The sequence below is a fragment of the Colletes gigas genome, unplaced genomic scaffold, assembly GCF_013123115.1.
Source record: "Colletes gigas isolate AHSC1104 unplaced genomic scaffold, ASM1312311v1 Colletes_gigas_Sc00006, whole genome shotgun sequence".
Lineage (NCBI taxonomy): Eukaryota > Metazoa > Arthropoda > Insecta > Hymenoptera > Colletidae > Colletes > Colletes gigas.
In genome coordinates, this window is record NW_025106635.1 from 9,880,975 (window position 1) to 9,904,149 (window position 23,175).

The 23,175-nt window shown below is 34.5% G+C and overlaps 4 protein-coding genes across 8 annotated transcripts in view; 2 read left to right on the top strand and 2 right to left on the bottom strand.

Moving 5' to 3' along the window:
* The first annotated feature begins 482 nt into the window (after positions 1–482).
* Positions 483–4,520, top strand: LOC122395712 (importin subunit alpha). Its single transcript, XM_043393508.1, has 8 exons — positions 483–629; positions 2,071–2,175; positions 2,329–2,642; positions 2,721–2,976; positions 3,038–3,176; positions 3,292–3,650; positions 3,718–4,050; positions 4,206–4,520. Exons 2-8 carry the CDS (start codon positions 2,110–2,112, stop codon positions 4,296–4,298), a joined length of 1,560 nt encoding a protein of 519 aa, XP_043249443.1. The 5' UTR covers positions 483–629; positions 2,071–2,109; the 3' UTR covers positions 4,299–4,520.
* Positions 4,521–4,705: 185 nt separating this feature from the next.
* LOC122395711 (type II inositol 1,4,5-trisphosphate 5-phosphatase) lies at positions 4,706–9,955 on the bottom strand. 3 transcript variants are annotated; one of them, XM_043393507.1, is made up of 18 exons: positions 9,363–9,955; positions 9,093–9,273; positions 8,854–8,982; positions 8,669–8,781; positions 8,437–8,579; positions 8,193–8,366; positions 7,959–8,121; positions 7,694–7,872; positions 7,396–7,617; positions 7,107–7,242; positions 6,855–7,034; positions 6,695–6,791; positions 6,482–6,619; positions 6,315–6,412; positions 6,054–6,231; positions 5,860–5,987; positions 5,667–5,778; positions 4,706–5,602 (listed from the first exon to the last, which is right to left on the bottom strand). In XM_043393507.1, the coding sequence occupies exons 1-18, from the start codon at positions 9,426–9,428 to the stop codon at positions 5,436–5,438; spliced, it is 2,604 nt and encodes an 867-aa protein (XP_043249442.1). In that variant the 5' UTR covers positions 9,429–9,955; the 3' UTR covers positions 4,706–5,435. The 3 variants fall into 3 exon arrangements, 2 of the variants coding, with proteins under 2 accessions (XP_043249442.1, XP_043249440.1); XM_043393505.1 differs by having other exon boundaries at positions 8,854–8,988; XR_006258993.1 differs by lacking the exon at positions 4,706–5,602 and having other exon boundaries at positions 5,692–5,778; positions 5,860–5,980; positions 8,854–8,988.
* Positions 9,956–10,839: 884 nt separating this feature from the next.
* Positions 10,840–18,633, top strand: LOC122395562 (ubiquitin carboxyl-terminal hydrolase 6-like). Of its 3 annotated transcripts, XM_043393233.1 has the most exons (14): positions 10,840–10,909; positions 11,019–11,235; positions 11,778–12,012; positions 12,096–12,298; positions 12,416–12,696; positions 12,786–13,056; positions 13,139–13,866; positions 14,120–14,392; positions 15,140–15,397; positions 16,496–16,804; positions 16,903–17,120; positions 17,215–17,331; positions 17,426–17,544; positions 17,623–18,633. In XM_043393233.1, the coding sequence occupies exons 3-14, from the start codon at positions 11,804–11,806 to the stop codon at positions 17,793–17,795; spliced, it is 3,159 nt and encodes a 1,052-aa protein (XP_043249168.1). In that variant the 5' UTR covers positions 10,840–10,909; positions 11,019–11,235; positions 11,778–11,803; the 3' UTR covers positions 17,796–18,633. The 3 variants fall into 3 exon arrangements, with proteins under 3 accessions (XP_043249168.1, XP_043249170.1, XP_043249171.1); XM_043393235.1 differs by lacking the exon at positions 11,019–11,235 and having other exon boundaries at positions 10,841–10,909; XM_043393236.1 differs by lacking the exons at positions 10,840–10,909; positions 11,019–11,235; positions 11,778–12,012; positions 12,096–12,298 and having other exon boundaries at positions 12,421–12,460; positions 12,541–12,696.
* A 6-nt stretch (positions 18,634–18,639) lies between these two features.
* LOC122395563 (follistatin-related protein 5-like) overlaps positions 18,640–23,175 on the bottom strand; it is a 121,725-nt gene continuing 117,189 nt past the window's right edge. The window contains exons 11-17 of the mRNA XM_043393237.1: positions 22,616–22,737; positions 21,840–21,977; positions 21,546–21,761; positions 21,322–21,472; positions 21,048–21,248; positions 20,821–20,967; positions 18,640–19,864 (exon numbers count right to left, since the gene is read on the bottom strand). Of these exons, the coding sequence (XP_043249172.1) occupies positions 19,635–19,864; positions 20,821–20,967; positions 21,048–21,248; positions 21,322–21,472; positions 21,546–21,761; positions 21,840–21,977; positions 22,616–22,737 (1,205 nt within the window). The 3' untranslated portion in view covers positions 18,640–19,634. The remainder of the gene's footprint in view (positions 19,865–20,820; positions 20,968–21,047; positions 21,249–21,321; positions 21,473–21,545; positions 21,762–21,839; positions 21,978–22,615; positions 22,738–23,175) is intronic.

Consider the following 23,175-nt stretch of genomic DNA (forward strand, 5'->3'; position numbering starts at 1 on the left):
TTAATAAAGACTAACAATAAGTAGAATATCAGGAACAATGAGTCATGATAATGTCAATGTTAACAAATTGTTAATATTATTTCTTTCAATAAGAAATGCCTATTCGTAAAAACTTCATTTTCATTTTTGTAGTGTTAAGTTTACGTTAAAAATAACTACATATTTAAGCAATAAAATGAATAAAATACAAATTTGCTGTTTGAAATGTCAATATATACAATAACTACAATATCAGAAAAATTATAACTGAATTGTTTGATATCACTATAATACAGTATATTGAAATTCTGAAAGATAATTAACAATGTTTCGACTATTTATGTAGTGTACTTAGATTTAAAATCTGAACGTTGAATGTTAAACGACCAATCACGTAATGTCGCTATTTTCATCACCAATCATAATTCAATACGTTATTTCGTCATACAAAGATGGAGGTTCTAATTGGACGTAGATAAACAATAATTTCTTTTTCGTCCTCCGATCAGCAGTAACAGGTTCTAAGTACAAAGAAACTTCTTAACCAGCCATTATACGTTTGACGCGCGGGTCGCGATCAGTTCATAAAGTGTGTGATAATTCTACGTTCTATTTTCTGTTCTGTTCTAATATTTATTGGTATATCTACGGTTAGTGGAATTTTTTATCTTGACAGTTATTTTAAACACAGTTCGTACTATGTACAAAAAAATTGCAAATTACCGTTAGAAGATGAAGGTTTGAAATAGCGTATTATTTAAATATGATTTACTGTATGATGTACATATTTTAGATTGTCGTGAAGGAACATTCCTAGCAAACGGCCCGTTCAACGATCGGGGTGAGTTATACGTCATTCGATTCGTCTAATTCAGTACATTATTGATATGCATTTCATTATCTGCGGAAATTCATTACTTTTTTATAAAACTTGTAAAGTTACAGTAAAAAAGTAAGGTTAAGTACATTTTTTGGCAGGTGCACAGGTAGAAACAAGTGACTATCGTTGCTATGTTCATATTACAAATTATAAATAATTGATCTAATTTGATAATGCTACATTGTCAAATGGGAATTTGTAGAACGTGTATGCATAAAAATCATTCTTTTACGCATAGACTTTGCATGAGTCGGTCAGGTATACAGTATATGCCGCAACAATTAACCCTCCCCCCCCCCCAAATAACCCAGACCTACTCAGACAGTACTTATACGTAGACAGTACATGCAGCAACAGTAAGCAATGTTTCCATACCCCTCTGACAGTGTTTATGGGTAGACGATATAATAAATTACTATTGTATGCGGTGCGTTGGTTTAACTTTTTTTTATTGTTAAATTTCATTATCATCCAAGTCTGGTATATTTTGATTTTCTACTGAAACAAATGAAATTTCTTTTAATAACTGATTAAATAAATCATTCTTTCCTTGCTTGGAAGATTTATAAAATATCTAATGGCTTAAGTAGGAGGGTCAAAGGGTAATATTTAAGGGCCCACAGGGTCACAACAGTGCTTCTTACACTCAAATATGCTCAAACGTGGTAGTTTAGAATAAGGTGCACCATTATTAACTTTTGATCCCCTGTATCTTGGAAACTGTTCAATTTACGAGCTTGGGCCCATTGGAACTTTTTATCAAGACATAATGAACTACATCATATCAAAAGTTCAGCTAATTTAAATGGGGGGCCATTTTCCATAAGATCCGTGCGGGGTGCTTTCATTAAATAAATGTTTAACAAATTAGCATTTGACTACCTGGCATTTTGAACACAGTAACGACAGTCACTTGTTTCCACCTGTGAATCTGTCAAAATATACTTAACCTTACTTTTTTACTGTAATATTACGACAAGTTTATAAAAAAATAACGAATTTCCGCAGCTAATAAAATGCATATCAATAATGTACTGAATTAAACGAATCGAACGACGTATAACTCACTCCGATCGTTGAACGGGCCGTTTGCTAGGAATATACCCAACTTATTTGTACCTTCTTTAATTATATAACATCGTATAATTTAGTTAATTTTCATACAGTAATTTTTATACATTAGCGTATAAGTATCGTTCGTTTTTTTACAGATAAAGGTACATACTCATTTTGCTTAATTTTTTGAAAAGATGCCTGCACCAGAAGCTGATAACCATAACCGCAAGGCTAATTTTAAATTTAATTACAAACATGAAGTAAGTTAACTCTGTAAAATAATTGAAATATAAAAGCTTATTTAATATTGTTTTATTCTATTCTTCTATTTATGTTAAATAGAAGTAGTACATATGAATGTATTTTTTGTTTATATTATATGTTATGTAATATTATATAATTTACTATTACAGGAGGCACGTAGAAGAAGAAGCGAAATATCAGTTGAATTGCGAAAAGCTAGGAAAGATGAACAATTATTAAAACGTCGTAATCTCACCATAGGCAAAGAGCCACAAAGCCCAACGGGTGAAACTAATCTTTCACCTGTTTCTACATCTATAGATGAAATTGTTACTGGGATGAAATCTTCAGATGAAATAATTCAACTACAAGCGACACAAGCATGTAGAAAAATGTTGAGCAGAGAAAAGAATCCACCGATAGATATTATGATACGACGTGGAATTGTCCCCCGCTGCGTTCAATTCTTAGATTGTCATCACAAGTATAAACAACATAGTAAATTTATTTTACTCTTACTTAAATTCGCGAATTATTTATTATTATCATAAAATGTTTGTAGTGCTGCACTGCAATTTGAAGCAGCATGGGCACTCACGAATGTAGCTTCCGGCACACAAGACCAAACTTATGTTGTTATTAAACATGGCGCTATACCAAAATTAGTTGCATTGCTTAAGTCTGTATCACCTAATGTTGCTGAACAAGCAGTGTGGGCACTTGGAAATATAGCTGGAGATGGACCAATAGCTCGTGATTTTGTTCTTGGAAATGATGCTATGCCCCTTTTGTTAGAATTAATCAAACCTGACACTTCTGTACGTATAATGTGCATTTATTTTAATGTAGGTTCATTACTAAAATTCATTATTGATATAGGTGTCATTCACGCGTAACATTGTATGGACATTATCAAATTTGTGCCGTAATAAAAATCCTCCACCTCCGTTTGAAATTGTACGAACTGCTCTTCCAGTGTTAAACCGTTTGCTTAGTTATACTGATAAAGTTATACTTGGTGAGTTAATTGTATTCATTACTGTATTTTTAGAGCACACTGTACTTCTAAATGAAAGAAACATTTTTAAAGCATGTGTCAGACTTTAAAATAATTTAACATTTTAACATTACAGCTGATGCTTGCTGGGCACTATCATACCTTACCGATGGTTCCAATGATAAAATACAAGCAGTTGTAGAATCTGGAGTTATTCCAAAACTTGTGGATTTACTTGCTTCAACTGAAGTAACAGTTCTGACACCAGCACTTCGTGCAGTTGGAAATATAGTTACAGGCAATGATATGCAGACAGATGCAATAATATCGGCAGGCGGTTTACAACATTTAGGGCTATTATTGCAACATCATCGTGTTAATATTGTTAAAGAAGCAGCATGGACTATTAGCAACATCACTGCTGGTAACATAGATCAAATTCAACATGTTATAAATGCTGGATTATTTTCACCCTTGATACATGTTCTACAGTCTGTAAGTAAATTGTGTTTCGTAGTAAATGTGATTTTATTTTTAAATAATTTTGTATTTTATTATACAGGGAGATTTTAAATCTCAAAAAGAAGCAGCATGGGCTGTGACTAATTTAACATCTGGTGGATCTGTACAACAATTAGCTCAACTAGTACAGTTGGGAGTGCTAGTGCCATTCTGTAACTTGCTAGAAGTCAAAGATTGGAAAACTGTGGTTGTTGTCCTTGACGGCTTGATTAATATTTTGAATGCAGCAGAAAAAATGGGAGAAGTGGAACGTGTAGCTATCATGATAGAAGAAGTTGGAGGTTTAGACAAACTGGAGGTTCTTCAACATCATGAAGTAGAACAAGTGTATCAAAAAGCCGTTGCAATGATCGATACTTTCTTCTCGGATGGGGTAAGCAATTTTCCGAAAATTTATTATTCGACTATTAATAAAACTGTTCAATAAGTCCCTGTTTCGCGAACCTTACGCGTTCTTGTCTTAAACCAGAAGCAAAAGTCCTTTATTACTCTTAAAAAATAATATTCATATAAAACTATTATTCACAGGATACTGAAGAAGCAACGGTAGCACCTACAACAACTGATGGTCAGTTGGAATTCAAACCAACTGAATCGAATCAAAAAGGTTTCAATTTTTAAATTTTCTTAATTATTTGTCATTTAATATGCTATCGTGTGTTTCACTTCGTTTTGTAAATAGATCTGCACTTGTTCATCAGGAAAGATAAACATTAAAGACAAGTTTTTTTTTGTCTTTTTTGTAATTCTTTACCTATGTTTTGCACACTCCATGACAAGAGTAATTTTCATTTAATGTTTCTTTTCATACATAATATTAAAATTGCCAGATGTTCATTAGTCCCTTCTTCCATTCCTAATTTAGTATTTTTTTATATGAATTATGCGCTTTATAATTTTTAAAACCGTTTTACTATTTTAAGTTCTTTTCTGAAATCGAAAATATTTAAAGAAATCTTTAAAATTAATCATCACCAAAATCTTATTTACCAATTGTTTTCATGTTTTTCCTTTTTATTTACAAGTAAATGTCATAGCTTGTTATATTATGTGGCTGGAAATAAAATATTGTTAATAGCCCTTTACGTAATTCATTCACCTTTTACGTGTCATAGTCGGGAAATAAAAAATCAACGTAGTTACGCGTTCCCGTTTTTCTTGAATGTGAGGGACGTTCATAGTAGGCACGCATCGTATAGCGAATCGGTGATTACGGGACATAAGGGGCAGGGTTGAACTTTAGAACTCGGTTTGGACATTCCCGATTTAAGTTTTTTCTAAATGATCTTGCGCATGTATATAACATTATAATGTTAATAAATGTTGTACACTGTTTAAACTTAAAATTACTTATATGCAAACTTAAAATTATTGTTTCTATTCTAAACACTTGATGATAATATTAAGCTAATATAAAATTAATTTAGAATGTGTCAAAGAACGTAATTATTACGAATAAATTTACATATTACGCAATTAGCCATTTTAGGCTGTAAAGACTAGATGAGATTGTAACTTGGGATTACCTATTCTTATTACCTAGTCACGAGTATTTCACACAAGCATACAGTATATTCGTTCAAAATAAGTTTTTGAATTGGCAAGTTATTTATATATATTATGTTGACATAAAAATTTAGTTCGCGTCATTGTTAAGTACTATCATAGAAGTATTAAACGTCACAAAATATTTTCTTAATGTTGCTAATTAAATTACTATTTCTAGCTAAACGAAATGCTTTTAATGCGCTGGTTCTTTTAAAGCGAATAATGACTGTATTGATCACTTTGATCATTCACCAAAAAGTGATAAACAAATGCTGCCTTTTTTCTGTCAATTGTTGCTTGAACAGTACGACTTCTTTGATTTCGATCATCTCTACTTCTTGGTGGATCCCTTAAGAATATCGATCCAAACAATGTTGCTATAAAATGAATAATACAAATTTGTTGATTGTAATACAAAATGACTACGCGATAAAGTCTTACCTAAAGTTTTTGCATCTAATTCATTGTCTTGAGTATGATTTAGTAACTCCTTTAAAAAATAACATATGTAAAGAAAAACTGTTCTTCTTATCTCTGGAAGTTGCATTACAATCTACAAAACGATTAAAACAATGATCGATTATGTATATAACATTTTTTTCTCTATAAATAATTTACTCGTTGATTTATGTACCTGTTTGCACTGTAAGTAATTTGTTGCTGCAGATAAACATACACTGTGCAGATTATATGGAATTAATGGTTCAGCTGTTGACTCTAAAAGTAAGAGTAATGCTTCCGCGACAGAATGCACGCTACCAGCTTTGTAAAAGTTAAGGAATCAAAATGATTTACGGTCTTCTAAGTTTCATTTTTAGAGAAGGATACGCATTGGATCTTGACTCCAGTTGTCTAACCAATCTCTTATGGCTATAATCTCACTATGAAGTCCTGGAGTTTCAAAAAGTCCTGCAGTTTTTATACCATGTCTGTACAATCTGTCGACCAATAACCATATTTCTTTCGGTACAGCATATGGATCTTGAGAAAGATTTTTATTATTTTCCTATAATATAAAAGAATTTACTAATATTGATTTTCTTGCAAAATATTAATTTTTTTTGTTCATTTTTTATATAACTTGCATACAAGTTCCATTAATCTGCCAATAGGAATTTCTCGGATTGGTATTGGAATGTGAACTAACGCTTCTATTGAAGATCCAAAACAACTTCTCTCATAAGTACCTGAAAGCATTAATTCATATTATCTGTACTTTTTATTTCGCGTGAACGTAGAATAAATTTTAAGTCTACCTGTAACGGTTATGAATATATCCTTTCCTCCTTCAAGATGTAAAATCAATATATCGTATAATTTATCTTCCCCAGAATTTAACTTACAAGCCGATCTTTTGTCAACATATATTTCGAATCTAGTGTCGCACTTTTCTCCTGAAGTATAATAGATATTACATTTTAAAATAGCGTAGTTACCTTAGGAAAAAAGGAAAACTGTTTAGACTGTACCTGGTTTTATAAAACCTTTGAAGGGTTCTATATCCAACCAATCTTTACAGTAACTAGCGTCGCCTAATTTTTTTATGAACTCAAACTGAACTGGTACCTATGAACAATGTAATTATTATCTATAGAAAGTTTGTCTAGGTTAAAAAAAATATCTTTTTACCTGGCCAGTATTAGCAATAATAAGTTCTTTGCTACTAGGTTCAAGAAATTTCAATGTATCAAATATGATTTCTGTAGTATCAACCATTACTTGCGGTAAGAATTCGTTTTCCAGTTTATCAAGTTTTTTCATAACTTCTTCATGAATTTTACGATACTTTGTCATGTCAATAATTCTGATCTGAAAACAGTTATAAAGTAAGGAACTAAATAATGAATAATTAAACTACTGATTTGAAATGTTTGTACTTACTTGAGAATCAAAAATAGCACTAACTGGTTTGTGATCAGAAATTTTTAATTCAGAATGACTTCTATAGTCAATTGACGTGATTGCTTCCCCTTTCCATAGTATACGATCACACCATGCTGGTGCTCTGCCCTTTTCACTGTATAATTTATATATTTGTACATGATAAATTAACAGAAACGCAAAAGACTATTTTCAAGATTTTTCTCGATTACAATACTTTCATTTCTTATAAGTCGTGAAGTAAAATGTGTATACAAATATGAGTATCATAATTATTAATTTAATTGACCTTGAGTCCCAATTATCAGTGCCTGGATCGTATTTATACGTTGGTTTAAATGTAATTTTTGCCTCTTGAAAGCCTTGCAACACACGGCCTAATCGCCGCTGTTGAACAAGTTGATCTAAAGCCAAAACAGGAGCATAGTTTGCCGTTTCTATGTGTTGTTTAGCAACTGTAACGTCCATTTCTGTTATTCGATAATTCAAATCTCCCAACCAGTAGATTTGGCTATGTTTAAAATTGCATTGTTTTAAGTATGTCTATTGGAATACATTTCAATAAATTATTTAAATCGAATACTTACTCGTGATCTTTAAAACTTTTAGGTGGGACATATTTTGAAAAAGATAATCGTGTACATATATCTGAATAATCTTGATTTCGTCTTTCAAACTCTTCACAATGTGCTGCTAAGTGAGCATTGACAAAACAGATAGACGTGTTATGAATAGAACAACTTACTGCTACCCCGCCTTTGTTTCCCTATTAGGATTAAATAAACTAAAATAGTTTTCATATAGTAATGTTCAAATTTTTTAATTCTATTTTTAAAAAACAATATATATTACCATTTTACCCATAATACCAGTGCCGACTGTATCAATCGATACGTCTTTTATATATGGTACATGACTGTTTAGGGCATATATGAGCAACATCATACCCACTAATCTCACAATGGCCACTTGTTCATATACACCATCTGGGTGAAGAGATTTTGCTACAACTTGTCTATGAAAATAATGTTTTATATATACCACTATTATTATATATATAATAAAAACAATATTGAATTTCAGTACCTCCATTCTTCTTCTCTTGGAGTATCATTAAAAAGAAATGCTTCCTTAGTTAAATCTAATTCTTGAAATCCTATTGCATATACATCTGGTGGTGTTTTGTCATAACTTAACCACTCGTGCAATTTAATACCATTTGGTGGTTGACCATTTACATTCCACGTACCAACAAATATACTATAATAAATTGATTTCAGTAGATGAAAAATATTAAAATAAATTAAATTTATACAGAAAAAGGACTGACTGAAATGTTTTACTGTATGTATAATCGTCTTCCTTGCATGCCATTTGATATCGCACTGCTGATTCTCTGGCAGCTACTGGAGATTTTCCAGAAGCAATGCTACGTCTTGTTACAACTAGAACTGGACTTTCTAAATCTACCAACTACAAAAAGATATTTTTAAATTAGAACACTTCAATTGTCGTTCATTGTAAAGAAATATAATTATTTTAATATAGAATTGCATGCTAACAGGATCAGCAATATCTTGCACATCTTCATTGGTGGTACTCAAGTTACGTGTACTCCCTGATAATTTTTGAATCCATAAGAATTCTGATGCAGAACTTTTTGTTTTCTGATATACTGGAATTATTGAAAAATAACTCTATTAAAGTTAAATATGAAATTCCATTACAATCAGTAGTACACACTTACCTTCTACAGCTCTAAATATTTCAGACACCAAAGAACTAGTTCCCACTCCAGGCCTCATTTCAAATATTAAGTGTAGTTTTCTTGATGTGACATTAAGATAAACATCTAAACTGTCTTGTTGTTTTTCACCTGTGTCTTTGAACAAACGATATTTATTGAATAAAAAATAAATTCTAATGTCAAGTTTACATTACACACAATCGACTATAGTCAATTACAAACTTAGAAAGATAACTTACTTATGTTACATTTAAAATCTTGGTCAATGGGTAAAACTCTTTCTATGGTAAGATCGCTATAAACTTGAGGAGGTGTTCTAGAACTAATTAAAACAACCAATGCTTGAGTTGTTCCTTTACTGAGAAGTGCTATAATTCTTGCAGCTTTAACCCAACCCTGTATCAGTGATGCTTCCATTGTCTTAATATATGATTAAGGTTTTGTACAGAAATCTACGATATATGTATTATGAAATAAAAGAAACAATGTTACTTTTAATAAAAGGATACAACTATCACAGTTTCCCCCGAAACAAATTTTGATTGCACAACAGTTAATTGTTCAGGCGAAGACATATTTAATGGTGAAATATTGTATACCCCTTAAAATATTTCACATAAACTTTTCAAATGGCATGTGACGGCTATTTATATAAATGGTAAAATACTACTAAACCATTTACACTATGTATTATGCTACATAATATTATGATTGCAATACTTGTCAACGACACTTGTTAGTTATTAATTACAATGATAAAATGTGGAGGGACAATAATGCGATTAAGAAACTTGCTGCTCTATATTATTATTAATAATATAGCAAAATAATATTGGCGATAATAAAAGTTTTTAAAAATTAGATACAGTTATCGCTATCTAAATTGATTGGCTTCCGTCAAAAATCGTATTTTTCACGTGTAGAAAATGCGTCACCTTACTTTATTTATACTAAAAATTAGCTATCGTTGCATTTTTTTTACAGAAACTACTCCATTTTATTAGCACATATTTTAATACTATTAATAAAACATTTGTACTAAATAGTTTAATTTATCATTGAGTAAATATGAATGACAGATTATCGTAACTGACGTTAGACATGATTGAATTTGTTTCGTAGTATGTGCTACAGAAGTCTGTAGTGGTTGATCTCTACACTGCATTCTACTTATCTGTGTATGTATATATATGTATAAGTATTATCAATGTAGTAGAAACTTGCATTGGAGCGTTTTCACATAGCGAATACGGAATAATAAGAGTAATTTCCATTAATATTTCTGAGTAATGTAAATTAATTCGTGAATGAATGTATATCAAAGTTTAATTACTCTCGCTTTTATTTTCATTCTTATTTTCAATAATTAACTGCAAATTCTCATGACAGATCAACGATGGTTATTTATTTTATATTCGTATAAACAAATGAAGTATAAACTGTCGACCGTTGTCACATTATTTGTATATAATTAAAAGCATGCACTATACTGAATAAAGTGACTACAAATATAGCGTGGTCTGTCTATATGTGCTGTATGGGATATATCAATATTTTGCTTAATTTATGGAAATGATATGTACACGAACGTATTCAAATGAAATAATATGTGTTTAATAAATAATAATTTATTCGTTGCATTTATATTCTATAAATTTAGCCTGGCGACAAGTAGCATCGTTTCATGAAAAATGAAGGGGAAACGGGACTTGGTAACTTTCTCCTTATTTGGTGAAAATCCGTGCCACTAGGTGTACAAAGTTGTGTCTATTATATACATATATATATATATTTTTTAGATTTATACACACGTATATGTACAAATAAAATTGTTTTTTTAGTCTAAATTACAATGAAGTCGAGTTTTGAAATTTTTGGCGCGCAAATAGAATTTCCCTAGTGGGGCAGGAAGTACCCATATTGCGGATGGAAAAATATGCCAACTTCCTGAAGCGCCGCAAGCGAATCTTCCTTTTCTTGCGCATCCATTGACCATGCCGTTTACTGCAATGGCGGTATAGATATTTCACAAAGAAGAAAGTGGATTTTCTGTAAAGTAAGTGGATTTTGTTTTTGTTTTTTTTTTACTCATCTGTATTAATTGCAAAATAGTGTAATATTACGTAAACATTTATACGAAATCTGAGTTGTTGTAACATTTACAGGATGATCACGATTTGAATGGGCAAGGTCTAGTTGTACTTTTATAGACTACAGAATTCAGTTTCTTCCATATTGATCAATGTACTAGCCAATATAACATAATCATACTCTTAAAAAGTAAAAAATCTAGTTATCGATAATAATTGTTCCTCGAGGAGTTTACTGCCTTGCACGAATACGACGCCAAAGAATTCGCGGTAATCATTCCCGACATCTTAGGTTAGGACGATTTTAAGTATTGTTTGGTAATTCTGTGTAATCTAAATTTAATTTGCAAAAGTTTAAACTTTAATCATTTCAGATGTGCTGTATTATATACACATTTTTTTGTACATTATTTATCGTTAATTCTAGTATTGATACAAGGTACTCTGATAAAGCTTTGCCAATTATACCTTAAATGGGATAAAGGAAAATGAAAGTTAGATATAATTTAATTTTGTTAAGTCCTTTCATGTCTTATTGGTACATATTTTTGTGGTATAGCATTGTATAAGTTTTTAATTTATGAGATTCAGGTATATACATTAGATTTTTCATGTATTTTTTCTTTAACGTTACAATTCTACTTATTATTTGAGAAAATTATAAGTTTGTTTTAACTTTTATTTGGTTAAACATAAAAGTTATTAAAAAGAAAACTGTTCAGATATAAATAAAATTAATAAAGAGAATATGCTTGCATTTATAAGGAAATATGAATACAATGTATAGTTTTATGACCATTTGTGGATTTTTTCTTTTATTGTAACTGATTTTAGGTAAAATTTGATATTTTATTACCTGAATGGACAATAAGGTGAATGTCTCAGAAGTAGAAAATATTTTAATGATTGGATCGTCTGAAATTTTTCACCTGCCTGAGGTCCCAGAGATATCAGAGGTTTTAGAATCTACTGGTCTCAGCCCATTAACATCTTCCTTAGACCATACTCTTACTCTTCAAGAGGATAAATTACTTTCATCTGAAGTTAATATGGGCATAGAAGACACATGGTACAATCAATATTATTAATGCAATTTTTAATAACTGTTACATCAATTATATAAATTACATTGTTGATTCAATTTTATTATAGGACTGAAGCAAATAGTTCTACATCAGACTATGCCATTCCACTTCCACCACCACCTGGTTTAAACGATTTCACAGATATTGTTGCAGATTCTATCAGTGATAGTGGGATTGGTATAGAGCATGGTCCATTTTTACCACCTGGTGGTTCAGCTGTAAACAATTTGTTTTTGGAGGGTGGAGATTCTCAAGATGATTCGCCAATGGGTAGGTGTAAATATTTTTATACGTCGTATATAAAATTAAAAGGATTAATTATATTTTTAAATGAATCTCTTTTCTAAATTCATCGAGTAAGAAAGATTTCATTTTTTTGATTTTTAGAGGATGTAGTTTTACGTGCAGGTGTATGTGGTCTTCATAATCTTGGTAATACTTGTTTTATGGCTGCCGGTTTGCAATGTTTAACTGCAACCCCACCCGTCCTGCGACACTTTTTGGATTTGCAGCAAAGAGGAGAGAAACTACCACCACCTGGATCTCTGATGGCACATTTTAGTGTACTTCTTGGAAAAATGTGGTCTGGCAGATACAGTGTTCTCAGGCCAACAGAATTTAAGCAAACTTTAGGGGCATATCATTCACAATTTAAAGATTATAGACAGGTGAATTTACTTCATTCTTTATAAAATTACTTAATTGCTAGTACAATATGGAAATAATAGTTAAAAATAATAACAATTGTTATTTAAAGCACGATTGTCAAGAATTTCTTGCTCTTCTATTGGACTCGTTGCACGAACAAATGAATACAGCAAAGTGTTCAAAAAATTGTCAAACTCCATCATCTACAACCACTACCAACTCGATTAATTCAAATGAGAATTCAAACGGGAAAATCATGTCTCCAGTCACTGCCACTAGTAATTCCAACTGTAATACAGATTTATTGGAAATGTATGATTGCTTACCATCGCCAGAATGCCCTAATAGTCCGAATGTCACGATGGCTGGTTCTCCCAGAGGTAGAAATATTCATTGTAAACTTTATAAATCACCAAAGGAAGTTGTCATAGAAGATTATTTAATCTTAATGTTACTTCTCAGATTTAGATTCGCCAATAGGCGAATTAGATAGTATTGCAAATTCACCCCGTGGATCACCTTTAAACGATGGCGACGACGATGAGGAAACGCTCGATTCCGATGAAACTGTCGAAGCAAAATCAAACACTTTTATTCATAATAAAGTTGGCGAAAAAGAAAATGACGTTACACCTTCGTTAAGACTGGACACGTTGATCGAACTTTCGAAAAATGTTCCCAAATATCATGGACTATACGATATTCATAAAGAAGCGAAAACCAGCAATGCGAATTTTTTAGTAACTCAACAGGAATGTAACAATGAGATTCATTATGATTCCCAAAAGTTTCCAAAAGAAAATCTCCGTAGAATGCCATTGGATAACTCAAATTTAATGGAGAATCACGATTTCGACAATAAAAGCGTCAGTGTTAAAAGAATAAAAGAAATTAATGTTCAAAAAGTCAATTGTGGCGTAGATTACGCGTCAAGCGGTTCCGACATAGAGTATGACAATGGTTTAGAAAAGTGTAATGTAAAACGTATGAGACTCGACGATCAAGAGAAGAATCATAAACGGGATGGTCTTGGAAGTATTAGTACTCAATGCACACGGGTTTCCCAAAGTTACGGAAATGGTGCTATAGCGACACAGGACGAGATCGAGGCGGACAAGCATTGGGCAAAACACTTAAGGTCTAACAGAAGTATCATCGTTGATACCTTCCAGGGACAGTTTAAAAGCAAGGTAAATTTGACAGTATCTTATCAAATATTTTATATGGTATGGAAACTGTACGTTGGAGTAATGCCTAAAACAGTTGGTATTTACCGTAAAATGTTTCCTACACTAAAATTCAGTAGCTATACCTTCTTTCTTTGAGAAGCATCAGAGGCAAGTCTCATTCTGCTGATACACATTAATCGTCAAATTTTTGATCGGTAACGTACGATAGAAATTAGGAACAACATTGGTTTTCATGTTTCCTTTTCTATTGCAGGTAGTTTGTGCAGTATGTAAGCACGTGTCTGTCACGTATGAGCCTTTTATGTATTTATCAGTGCCACTGCCCCATGCAATGGAAAGACAATTGAATGTTACGTATGTTCCCGCAAATGGCGATCAACCTGTAAAGTGTGTTGTTTCATTAAACAAGCAATCGCGCATTGGGAAATTGAAGGAGGAACTATTAAAAACGCTTGATAAGGAATACATTGCAGTAACTAATATCGCGCTTGCTGAAGTTTTAGAGAATCATATATCAAAAATTCTGGTAAGCATATCAAATTTAATCCCCATTGTACTTGCGATAGTCGAGGTTATCAAAAGTGTATGTGTTTTCAATATATTTTTATTATCAATTTATATATATCATGTGTATGTGTACATATTTTAAGAAACTTCTGTTCGGTTGTTAAACACGATGTGGCCTTGTATTGTTGTCAATACAAATCTACAATATAGCAGAATAATCTGGGTACAAAAATCACTCGATAGATACGTAGTTTATAGTATACTTAATTTTATTGTCAATTTAATAATATTCTCTTTGTGTGTGTTCGTGTTGAATATTGAAGATATTTTACTTTTGATAGGAATGAAGTTCAATTTTCTTCGATTTTATGCAAACATGGTGCGCGGGTTTTAATTTTCATGACAGGACAATAACGGAGGGTGAAGAAAGCGGTTTATCGAGTAGTCTCGGTAATCGTTGATACTGCCCTCCAAGAAAAAAAATACATTATGGAAGAACACTCTCGTAGCGCAAAGACTTAGTTACGAGGCTACAGTCCATCGTACAGACTCAATTTCTCATTCTTTGCATTTCCCTTTCTACTTTTGAATTTGTCTCTTGTTGTCCATTCCCTTGTTAATGGCCTGTCTTTGGTCACAACTCCTCGACTATATTATTTTACCCTTGCACCGTAGGTATCGAGACTTACGTACCTTGCTTGCCGTAGCTTATCGCACTAGATGGAAATGTCACTGTTGGATTGTACATCAAGGTTTTAAATTTAAGGATGACAATATACTCTTGAGACACATCAATGATACGAATCGATCTATATACGCCTTTGAACTCACGGAACCTCCTGACGCGTACACTTCAGTGCCAGACGGTGGCGGAGATCGTGTGATGGATGCTGATACCTGTCAGAAGTGTACAGTTACGGGGGAGGAAGTTCCATGTACGATTTGCCTCGAGGAATTGGACGGCGATTTGAAGAGACACAGCGAGAAGAGCTGTAACTTCGCTATGTGTGATACCTGCATTGAGGTGAGTTTTCTTCTACCGTTTATACAGGGTAACTTTTCGTAGCAATGCTTTCGAATCCGCTGGCGACAGAATCATCCTGTGCGTTGTTAAATAGTAAATAAAAAAGATATTTTTTGTCGAAACCCGATGATGAAAACGGCAGCTTCAATCTAGCGGTAGGGGTGCACCAGCCAAGGTACACGGTTACCACTATTTCACCCCGGGAAGGTCTGAGATTAAATCCACGTACGTTCTAGCCGGACGGTATCATAAGGATACGTGCGGGAACCAGAAACAGCTTTGCGTTACCAATTAGCCGGGGAAGCTTCGTTTGAAGCTGAGGTGCTTGGGAACGGGAAGATGGAAACCCGTATGATTCGCTATTTGAGTACAATCCGCAAGCCAGACTGCTTATGTTCTGGAACTCAATTCAGACTAATCTGAGGCTGCCGTGTACTGAGGGTACTATGTACTCAAGACCAGCTTTTTTCAAAATTATACATGTTTCTTATCAGTAACGACAGTGGTTAGTGATTAAACGACGTGAAGGGGCCTGCTAATGGAACACCAGTAAGATGTTACCTAGCAAACTTTTAGATACGATTAGAAGTCGATAGGATCTTATACAGGGTGTTTGGCCACCCCTGGGAAAAATCTTAATGGGAGATTCTAGAGGCCAAGATAAAATGAAAACCAAGAATATCAATTTCTTGACTGAGGCTTCATTAAAAAGTTACTAAAAAATTTCAAATGATTCTGAAAAAATTATTTTCAATTGCGGGGGTCAGTTACAATAATTTTTGGTGAATAGATCTACCCTCGAAATCCTAACCACTTTCTAGAAAAAAATTCAGTACGGGCGGAACTTTAAACGTTAATAACTTTTTAACGAATCCTTCGTCAACAAATTAGTATTCTTGATTTTCGTCTTATTTTGGCCTTCAGAATCTCCCATTAAAATTTTTCCCAGGTGTGGCCGTGCACCCTGTATAAATGTAACTTAAAAAGATCAACTTTGAACTGATAAAATTTCTAATTAATTTATACACCGAATTTCATGTAGCGCAAATGACAATAATGTGTATTATGCATTGTACATTATTGGTGTATTGATTATAGGATTACTTCAAGAATCAAACGGAACCTCAAATGTGTCCAGTGTGTTCAACGTACATGACCGCATCATCCTTCATTAAAATAGATCAAACGGGACGGCCAAGGCCGGCAGTTAGGATCTTAAACGTACCGTTGGTTTTACGGCACGACACGACAAACGAAACTACAAACAACCGTAAAGGGACGAAGCTTTTCGGTTATCCGCATTTAGTGAGATTACCTTCAAGAGTGAACGCTAAAGACTTGTACGATATCGTTAGGAGAAACGTGCCGCAAGAAAGAAGTTACACGCTTCATTTTGTTACAGGCCAGGTTAGAGCATTATTATTATGTTCGTTGATGTATTACCGAATAGTTGGACCAATCGTAGAAACAAGAGAAGTTAACGAATAAAAAAATATTTCTTACAGGGACACCATTGTTCTCGTTGTATCTATACCGCACACTGTACGGGTTGTAGTGTGCCGGAAACTGGGATGGTAGTCCTTCAAAATGGCGATACGTTGGCTGTGCGTTACACGGAACACGTTCCTAAGATATCACCTCCTGTTGACCATGTCAGTGTAAGCAAACAGAGGCCCCATCTTCCTTTGTCTTTGTACGACTGTCTTCAAGCATTTAGTCAAAGGTAGATCTTACTTTTAATAATAGCAGTAGCCCTTTGTTTTGAAGATATCATTTATGTGATTATTGTTTTTACTTATAATTCATGTATATTTCAGCGAAACGTTAGACGAACACAATCCTTGGTTTTGCCCGAAGTGCGAACGAAATCAGTGCGCAACGAAAACACTTACGGTTCACAGATACCCTAAGTTCCTCATAGTATACTTGAAACGGTATGTTTATTATTTATATGGTAACATAAGACTTGCACTTTACGCGTTTGTATGAAATCAATAATTGTTTTTCTTTCTATAATGTCTATTATAGATTTGTGTTTTACGAGTGCGCTAGCATGAAGTTGGACGATAAAGTCACATTCCCTTTGGTTGGTTTAAGCGTAGGCCGACACTTGTACGACCTGTATGCTTGCGTATGTCACTTTGGAGGTACGTGTCGCTTGTTCATTTGCAGGAGCTATATATGAGTCCTGTATATAAGTTCTTATATTTTTAATGGTACCGTAGGAGTATCGGCTGGACATTACACGGCGTATGCGAAAAATCCTCGAACCGATGTATGGTATTATTACAATGATGAAATCACGAGCAGGCAAAAACCTCAGGACGAAGATTTTAGCAACGCTTATATACTTTTTTATAGTCGACAAGGGGCCAATTTAAAACCGTGCAATATATAACCAGTGGTGAATCGAAGAACCTGGCGAACCTGGAGAAGTGCCAGTGAGATAAAAAGGGTGGGGATAAGAAAAGGGTATTGGAAGTTGAAGGAGAGGTTGACTAAGTGTTTCATTTACGTGTTGATCGGACTACGTCGTATTGAACGGAAAACTGCTTACACAATTCGTTATCTATTTTTCCTGGTGATCCGCTCGTGGTCTGTCTCCTTCGTGTCTTTTCCCCCTCCTTCCATTTTCTAACTTCTCGCTGTTTTAAAATTCCACTTACGAGCATCCTCCAGAGAGTGCAACGTTGTGTGCGATATAAATCTGTGAATCCGCTGACTGTCGACTATCATTAGCCCGTAGGCTGTGCGTTTCTCCGATGATCGTTTACAATTCGGTCGGAGGATATTTTTCTTGCGATTGCCGTGCCGTCAGTGTTATTTAATGTGAAAGCAGAGCCTGTGCGCGGTACATTAGTATAATAATTGGAAAGGACTGAGCGTATTTATACCGGATTATAGAGCGTAAATGTACGTCGAATTTGTACAGTAGGTGATTAAACGTAGACTCCAGGATTTTGAACAGACGTAATTTATTAGCGAATAAAAGGTGAACGTTACGACTAGAAGACACTTAAAAATATGCCCGTTTAACGACAGATTGTAACCATTCACTATATCATCGTTTCCTTTTTACCCGAACGGATACAAGACTGCTAACATATATATTTGTAATCTGCATGTACATTGTGTAGCAAAAATGAACGTTGTATTTGCAGATTATTTATTAAATTAGTTTTGTTGTAATTTTGTTACAAGGTATTCATTTTAATTGTTATATATATATATATTCACACGCACACACACAGATGAAACACGCATGCGTTATAATACATAATCATCATACCCGATGTCAGTGTGCTGTTTGTGGTTCGATAATTGTATTATAATATCGTCATACGTACGTGTTCGAACGTTTTATTGTAAAAATTGTTATTGCCGCGAAACGACGAATGGTTCAATTTCTCGGTTGAAACAACTTCCCTCGATTTGAGGTTACTATACTGTACTATATTTTTTTTTCTGTTCACTCAGATTTTGTAAGTTCATGACTATTCGATTCCTAATTATTTAATTAGCTAGCATATACAATTCACGGATCAATGATTGGCTACAATATATTATTGACACCCGACATCGTTTAAAAAGGATTTCAACTTTGTCGTAAATAAAAACATTCGGTTCCCCAAGTTTCTCAAGTATCAGCGAAACCGTGTTTTTATATTTACAGTTCGTGTCGGATACGATATGACGAATATCATCCTGGATCGTTGTCTGGGAAATTAGTTGTACTGTTTATAGCCATCGAAAATTTATCCGAAAAAGGAGAAATATATAGATACAAAGATGGAGGATATGCAAAATTGAGGGGAAACTAAGGCCACCGATAGGGTAACGATTAGATACATTAAATTTATGTAAAAGACGATCTTTGGTATGTATGTACATTAAAAAGTCTTATTGGTAATGTTCCGTGACAGATGTTCGCGTTTATAACGATCAAAGTCTTTCGCTCGATGGTGTGAAAAATACGCCATAATTATTGAAGAGCGGTGCTCGGAAAATTTTCAAATGGTTTAACGATAACCACGAATAATGGTGTTAGAATATATTTCTCAAAATTTCTTTCAACCGTTTCCTCTTCTAATCTAAACAACAGAAAACCGTTTATTCTATCTTCTCGATCAAACAATATGGCGACGCACGGTGTTTGTTCGTTGTCACCGCTTTTCCAGTGCTTTGCTAGTATTATCTATCTAGACGTTCTGTATATCGTTGTTAAAAATTTCGATTGTTAATGTAAAGACACTGTAAACCATACCACTGCCCCAGGGTGTACCAGGCCACCGATCTCGCAATTTATTGTTCGAGTTTCTCCGTTTAGAATGAAAAGCGCGTCGTTCGAAGGACTGACCATGTATTTACCGAATACACCGCTTTGTACGATTGGTCTGTTCGGGTTTCCCCATCTGGTGAAATTTGGCGGTGTGGCTTTCCCTACGCCAGTTATCATTTCCACTTTACCTGTAAATGATAATGAAAATATTTCAGACGAATTCAGCTCAAACGATTCAGCGGCCATTTAAAACCGAGAGTCGTCGGACACGTTAAAGTTTGTCGCAATTCTAACGAAACAATAGAATGTTCCATTACAGACGAGGTGTACGAGTAGACATTTCACCTAATGGACTTTCGTGATCCAATGTGACTGCCATGCCGATCTGAAAATTCGGAGATGATTTTAGCGTCCTCTTCTCATAGATGGCGGTCAGTTGAAAAAACTATTCACCGAATTAGTATTTATGGGCAGACAGCTGTAGTGTGTGCGTAAATACATGCGAGTTGACTGGAACGAATTAAAAAACGCAATATTCAAACGACCATAACACCTACAATAGTGAATATATTTCAATAAAACTTTTTTCCGAACTAAAGCTCACAGGTACCTATAAAAATGTATTAGACCACTTTTCTATAGGGCGTGAAACAAGATTTTTCGACAAAATTAAAGAATTTTCAAATCGTTCTGGAAAAATTATTTTCGTTTGCAGGGGTCAATTACAACCATTTTTGGTTAATAGACATACTCTCGAAATCCTACCCACTTTTGAGAAAAAAATTCGAGGTGTGAAATTTTTCGACAAAATTAAAGAATTTTCAAATCGTTCTGGAAAAATTATTTTCGGTTGCAGGGGTCAATTACAATCATTTTTTCTTAATAGACATATCCCCGAAATTCTACGCACTTTCGAGAAAAAAAATTCTTTTACCGAAAATATGTGTGGCCAGGAATGTTTCTGTAATTCCATTTTCTGGGTCACGTTCCTCTTGTGTTTATTTGTGTAACCTGTTGGTAATTATGAAATTCGTAATGGGGCTCTAGAGTCCCGAACAAATACATTGGGTGAAAGGTCTGCTCGTATACCTCGTCTGTGACAATAGAGTGCTCTATCGGAGGGTCAACAATGTTCGTATCTTACCGGTGGAGAGATCGAGGAATAGGATGTCCTCTTTGTCGATAGATGACGCGTAAATGTCGTAACCATGCGTCGTCTGCGACGGATAGAGTGCAATGTCGCTGATGTTCAATGTTGTCTTCACGTCGAACGCAAATTTCAACCCCTCGGCTGAAGTAAAAATGGAATTCATCGATCGTCATAAACAACCGTTGTGTCGATCGTAATGTAAGAAAGTGAGTTCAAATTACGTGATATCTCCTGTACGACGAGAGTCACGCCAGTGTCTTGCTTGTCCAACGTGACGAGGTGTCTAGAGTCGGGTGATATCGTTGGCCGTCCGAACAGTTTCGGTTTATGAACGAGAACGGTGTCGGTGAGATAGTCCAACAATACTTGACCCGTTGGACGATTAGTGACTGGTTCCTGGCATTCGAGTATCACGAAACCGTCTGGAACACAAATGAATTAACCTCTAATAATAATAGTCGATCTTCATCCGTCAATGTCTAAGAGGTTACTCACAAAGAACCGAGAATTGGACGTTCTTTGGAACACAATTGTAAGAACTCAAATCGGCAATACGCGTGTATTTCATGTTCTTCAGGTCGAGCTTGTACATGCTACGTTGGTTCGTGTGACTCACGTAACCGTACTTGAACGGGTGCTCGATGTCCTAAATAGATCGAACAGCCGTATAGTGATTCGTGACAATAGTTAAATTAACGTGCAATAATTGAAAGACATACCTGTGGTTCGGGTATGTAAATATTCTCGATTATATCGAACTGGGCGTCGATAGGTTCCGGCCGTATAGCTTGGTGTTTCTTCTTCTGACCGGCGTCCTCGATCACTTGTACCGTTTTCACACCGATGTTCTTCTCGTTTCTCCAATTCAATACCCACACTTGATCGAGGGCGACCACGTACCAGAGTTGTACGGGATTCTTATCGGTGGGTATCACCTATGCAAATTATGGTAGATCATGGTTGATTTTTCTGCACTACTCGATCGTAACGAATAACAAGCACAATTTACTTACGTCGACTATAACCATTTGTATCTTGCTGATAACGAGCACTCGATCCTTGTCCGGTTGACTGACGTACACGTACCGGTTTGCAACGTTGATCGCGCGCCCCCAGGAGCAAGGTACATCCTTGACTCCGCAGACGTGTTCCTAAGACACGGTTTTCAGAAATTAGAGACAAAAATTAATGTCGATTACGATTGAATTTTCCTGGGTACAATAAACCGCACAGTTCAGTAGACAAGTCATTTAATTAAAAAAAAAAAACGTGTCGATATCTTCATTGGTTTCTGAGAGGATAGCTTGTAGCATTTTATTTGGACCAAATGGTACGATAAAGTTGCTAAATATATTTCTGAACTTGGAAGTTTATTATGTTCACTAAAATTGTTAAAATACATTTTCTGTATTGCTTTATTTTTATCGCATTTTATTTTTTATTTTCGATTTGTTCTTTCATGTAGAATCATCTTCGAGTGTATCATCAATGAAAACCCTACATTTAAAGAAATCAACACTGTTCCAAGCGTGGACTCGGCTCAATGACTTAGGCAAGTGCAATTTGCAAGATGAAGATGTTTATAGGAATGGATGGAGGCAGATGTAATCGTCTACGCATGAGAAGCCACTGTCATGCACGCGTACTATCAGTGAAAATAGCAATGGAAGAATGTAAGTAAGGCGTATGAAAATACGTGCCTCGTAAGAGTTTTGTTAGAGTAGAGATAGAGATAGATTCTCGATTATTTGTTAGTTGATTTTGTAGTAATAAACGTCAATAGTTTTACCTGAGTCCCAGGAATAACGTCCGTCGATCGGATCTCGTGTCGTGGCCGACACGTGGATGGCTCGTAGACCAAAATGCCCCATTCGTGGAAAGAGAAGAACCTGCGCTCCTCGCTCGCGGTTGCTAGATACGAGGTCACTATTATTAGTGTCAATTAATCAACGAGCTGCTCCTGTTTTTACAACACCCCTCGCGATACAGATTATCTTGTCAGACGATGACTAATTTGACTACTTTGTTTAATGGTAGCCTTAGAGCGATGGTTGTGACGGTCCTAATACTGAACATCGAGCGGGGAAAATTTTAATGGGAGATTCTAGAAGTCAAAATAAGAGGAAAATCAAGAATATCAATTTGTTGATCGAGGTTTCGTTAAAAAGTTATTAACGTTTAAAGTTGCGCCTGTGGACAGGCAACCTGCGCACAGCTGCGTGCGCGCGATAGTGGTTCTCACTCGGCATGAGAAACTCTACTTATCGACGTATCGACAGCCAGTCAAGTACAATTTTCTGAGTGAGAATCACTATCACGCGTACGCAGCTGTTCGCAGAAGCTTCAATG